This window comes from Physeter macrocephalus, chromosome 17, assembly GCF_002837175.3.
Source record: "Physeter macrocephalus isolate SW-GA chromosome 17, ASM283717v5, whole genome shotgun sequence".
In the NCBI taxonomy this organism is placed as follows: domain Eukaryota; kingdom Metazoa; phylum Chordata; class Mammalia; order Artiodactyla; family Physeteridae; genus Physeter; species Physeter macrocephalus.
The window spans coordinates 19,516,406-19,521,583 of record NC_041230.1 but is presented as its reverse complement, the minus strand read 5'-3'; the positions used below and the strand labels follow the sequence as shown (position 1 = coordinate 19,521,583).

The window sequence follows — 5,178 nt, the reverse complement described above, 5'->3', positions numbered from 1 at the left end:
AAAAGATATTCCATGCAAATGGAAATAAAAAGAAACTGGAGTAGCAATATGCATATCAGATAAAATACATTTTAAAACAAAGACTGTTACAAGAGATAAGGATGGACACTACATTAATGATCAAAGGATCAATCCAAGAAGAAAACATAACAGTTATAAAGATTTATGCACCCAACATAGGAGCACCTCAATACATAAGGCAAATGCTAACAGTGATAAAAGGGGAAATCAACAGTAACACAGTAATACTGGCGGACTTTAACAGCCCACTTACACCAATAGAGAGATCATCCAGACAGAAAATAAATAATAATCACAAGCTTTAAATGACACAATAGACCAGATAGACTTAGTTGATTTTTTATAGGACATTCTACCCAAAAGTGGAAGAATACACTTTTTTCTCAAGTGCACACGGAACGTTCTCCAGAATAGATCACATCTTTGGTCAAAAATCAAGCCTTGGAAAATTTAAGAAATTGAAATTGTATCAAGCATCTTTACTGACCACAACGCTATGAGATTAGGAATCAATTACAGGAAAAAAAACCTGTAAAACACACAAACACATGGAGGCTAAATAGTGCACTGCTAAATAACCAAGAGATCACTGAAGAAATCAAAGAAGAAATTTAAAAATACCTAGAAACAACTGACAATGAAAACACAATGATCCAAAACCTATGGGACACAGCAAAAGGAGTTCTAAGAGGGAAGTTTATAGCAATTCAAGCCCACCTCAAGAAACAAGAAAATTCTCAAATAAACAATCTAACCTTACACCTAAAGCAACTAGAAAAAGAACAAAAAAAACACAAAAATAGTAGAAGGAAAGAAATCATAAAGATCAGAGCAGAAATAAATGAAATAGAAACAAAACTAGCAAAAATCTATAAAACTAAAAGCTGGTTCTTTGAGAAGATAAACAAAATTGATAAACCTTTAGCCAGGCTCATCAAGAAAATGAGGGAGAGGACTCAAATCAATAGAATTAGAAGTGAAAAGGAGAAGTTAACAATGGACACCACAGAAATACAAAGCATTGTAAGAGACTACTACAAGCAACTCTATGCCAATAAAATAGACCACCTGGAAGAAATGGACAAATTCTTAGAAAAATATAACCTTGCAAGACTGAACCAGGAAGAAATAGAAATTATGAACAGACCAATCACAAGTAATGAAATTGAAACTGGGATTAAAATCTTCCAACAAACAAAAGTCCAGGACCATATGGCTTCACAGGTGAATTCTGTCAAATATTTAGAGAAGAGCTAACACCTAGTCTTCTCAAACTCTTAATATTGAAGAGGAAGGAGCAATCCCAAACTCATTCTACGAGGCCACCCTCACCCTGATACCAAAACCAGGCAAAGATACTACAAAAAAAGAAAATTACAGACCAATATCACTGATGAATATAGATGCAAAAATTCTTAACAAAATACTAGCAAACAGAATCCAACAACACATTAAAAGGCTCATACACCATGATCACACAGCAAGATCCTTTTTGACCCACCTCCTAGAGTAATGGAAATAAAAACAAATAAACAAATGGGACCTAATGAAACTTAGCAGCTTTTACACAGAAAAGGAAACTATAAACAAGACAAAAAGACAACCCTTGGAATGGGAGAAAATATTTGCAAAGAAATCAGCAAACAAGGATTAATCTCCCAAATACATAAACAGCTTGTGCAGCTCAATATCAAAAACACAACCCAATAAAAAAATGGAGGACCTAAATAGACATTTCTCCAAAGAAGACATACAGATGGCCAAGAGCCACATGAAAAGCTGCTCAACATTACTAATTATTAGAGAAATGCAAATCAAAACCACAATGAGGTATCACCTCACACTGGTTAGAATGACCATCATCAGAAAATCTACAAACAACAAATGCTGGAGAGGGTGTGGAGAAAAGGGAACCCTCTTGCACTGTTGGTGGGAATGTAAGTTGATACAGCCACTATGGAGAACAGTATGGAGGTTCCTTAAAAAGCTAAAAATAGAATTACCATATGACCCAGCAATTCCACTACTGGGCATATACCCAGAGAAAACCATAATTCAAAAAGACACATGCACCCAAATGTTCATTGCACATTATTTACAATAGCCAGGTCATTGAAGCAACCTAAATTCCCATCGACAGATGAATGGATAAAGAAGATGTGGGGGGTGTGGGATTGTGGTGGTGGGATGAATTGGGAGATTGGGATTGACATACATACACTAATGTGTATAGATAACTATTAAGAACCTGCTGTATAGCACAGGGAGCTCTAGTTCGCTGTACAGTAGAAACTAACACAACATTGTAAAACAACTATACCCCAATTAAAAAAAGAAAAAAGGGGAATAAAATAAAGACAGAGTTGTTAACACTGCCAGATGGGCCATATTGGAAGCTGATGCAAAGGAAAAATACTGATCTTCCTTAACTTAAAATTTTGATATTTTGGTTTGTCATTTTTTGGCATTACTGAGTCTCATTTTTCTTACCTGTGAAGTGGGACTAACAGATCCTTGTAAAATTGTCAGGAGCATTAAAGAGATAAATAAATATAAACCTGGAAAAAAAATTGTAGATGTACTTTTGTTAATAGAATATTTCTTTCTGGGGTTATGTTTAGATAGGCTTAAAAGTGATGTATTTGAATTTGGTTGTATAAGATTAAAATGATTTTTTTCCCACAAATAGGAGCTTTAAATACTAAGTCCAGAATATTGTGTGAAATGCTTTTTCTAATTGATTTTTACTATTTGGTTTTAATAATAATTGAGTATTATTTGATTTTCAGGTTTTCCCTGATGAATTCCACCTTCAAACTTTGAATCCTTTTCTTCGGGCCTGTGCTGAGTTACACCAAAATGTAAATGTGAAAAACATAATCATTGCTTTAATTGATAGGTAAGAATTTCCAACACTAGAGGGCAGATGTTCTGACGGGAATAATGAATTTAAAACATTTTTGTGAATTATTTTTTTCTGTTCCATCTTTATTAATATTTTTAATGTAGTTACACTAGTTTTGTAAGTCTGAGTACTTACTAAGTGCTTGTCTACCTTACGCATGAAATAAGTTTAGCTCTTAATTGTACAGGGGTCATGGAGGTAATATATTTTAATCTATGCATTTAATTGGCATTTAAAGACATTATACAGACCTAAGATGTTATAAATCCAAAGATCACTGAAGAGCAAAACTTGTTTTTTACCATGATGAAAGTATCTTGGGCTTCCCTGGTGGCACAGTGGTTAAGAATCCGCCTGCCAATGCAGGGGACACAGGTTTGATCACTGGTCCAGGAAGATCCCACGTGCCATGGAGCAATTAAGCCTGTGTGCCACAACTACTGAGCCTGTACTCTAGAGCCTGTGAGACACAACTACTGGGCCCACGTGCCACAACTACTGAATCCCACGTGCCTAGAGCCCGTGCTCCGCAACAAGAGAAGCCACCACAATGAGAAGCCTGCACACCACAACGAAGAATAGCCCCTGCTCGCCGCAGCTAAAGAAAGCCCGCGCGCAGCAATGAAGACCCAACACAGCCAAAAATAAATTAATTAATTAATTAAAAAAAAAAAGAAAGTTATCTTTCAGTGGGAACCAGTTTGATCTGGAGCCTTCTTTATCAAGTAGCCATAAATAGAGATGATTAAGAATGTTCAGGTAATCACTGCGTCATCACATGTTTTTAAAGAAGAATTTTCAAGTATTAAAAATGTTAGTAAATCCTCTGTAAGTTTGACTTCTTTAGCCCTGTTCTTTGTTAAAAGTATAAAATTTGGCCTTCAATGGTAGCCTTAATGAGTGCCTGCTGGGTGCTAGTACATAGTATGTGTCCTGCTTGTGAGCATACACTCATTGACATGAAACCAGAAACCCAAGGGAAGATTTATTTCTGCAAATACTTTTTATTATATTTTAAATATCTAAGTTATTAGTTTTAAAGTCTGAGAATTTATATAGCAGAATTCTCCAAATGATCTTGTCAGTCCTGGACATTAAGAATTATGTTACTTGGGCATGCTCTTTTTTTTTTTTCTTTTTTAAAGCATTTCTCTTTTTTAATTAATTTATTTTATTTTTTGGCTGCACTATGTGTTAGTTGCGGCATGTGGGATTTTCGTTGAGGCATGCGGGATCTTTTGTTGTGGCGTGCGGGCTTCTTTCTAGTTGTGGTATGTGGGTTTTCTCTCTTGTTGTGGCATGTGGGCTCCAAGCCGCATGGGCTCTGTAGTTTGCGGCACACAGGCTCTCTAGTTGAGGCGTGCAAGTTCAGTAGTTGTGGCCTGGAGACTTAATTCCCCCGCGGCATTTGGGATCTTAGTTCCCCAACCAGGGATCCCACCCGTGTCCCCTGTGCTGGTAGGCGGATTTTTTACCACTGGACCACCAGGGAAGTCCTCTATTTGGGTATACTCTTAATGGAAGCTAGTAACTGGATTTTCCTATGTTGGGTGTAACGTCACATAACCGTTTCTGTCAGTAGTGGTTCTTCTGTGCATAACAAAATGTGGGTCTAGTTGTAACCATGATAAACACTTAGTGATAACGTAACAGACGTTATTTTGTATAGTTTAAGATGTGGTAAATAGAAGTCAACTTTACTACTTTTAGAATTAGCTGTGTTTTAAACTTTTCAGTAGTAAAAATGCAGTGTCTTAAAAGAGTCTAGGTACTTTTTATATTTTGAAGATTATTTTTTATAACCATGGCTGTTGAATATGTTTGTCACATTTAATACATTTCTATCCATATCTACTTAATTAATTTGGCAGAATTGGCCTGTTGAAAATTTGTTGTGTATGGTATAAAGTAAGAATGCAGTGAAATAAGGCATCATTGGTAAAACTGTTCCATTAAAAATGAGGGCTTCCCTTGTGGCTCAGTGGTTGAGAGTCCGCCTGCCGATGCAGGGGACGCGGGTTCGTGCCCCGGTCCGGGAGGATCCCACATGCCGTGGAGGGGCTGGGCCCGTGAGCCATGGCCGCTGGGCCTGCGCGTCCAGAGCCTGTGCTCCGCAACGGGAGAGGCCACAACAGTGAGAGGCCCGCATACCGAAAAAAAAAAAAAAAAAATGAATTGAGGGAATGGTCAGCTACGTTCCATGTCCTTTTTTTTTTTTTTTTTTTTTTTTTTTGCGGTACACGGGCCTCTCA

At 37.0% G+C, this 5,178-nt stretch overlaps 1 protein-coding gene across 1 annotated transcript in view; it reads left to right on the top strand.

Moving 5' to 3' along the window:
- Nucleotides 1–5,178, top strand: part of VPS35 (VPS35 retromer complex component) — a 32,207-nt gene that overhangs the window by 16,869 nt on the left and 10,160 nt on the right. The window contains exon 8 of the mRNA XM_007122552.3: nt 2,811–2,920. Within this exon, the coding sequence (XP_007122614.1) occupies nt 2,811–2,920 (110 nt within the window). The remainder of the gene's footprint in view (nt 1–2,810; nt 2,921–5,178) is intronic.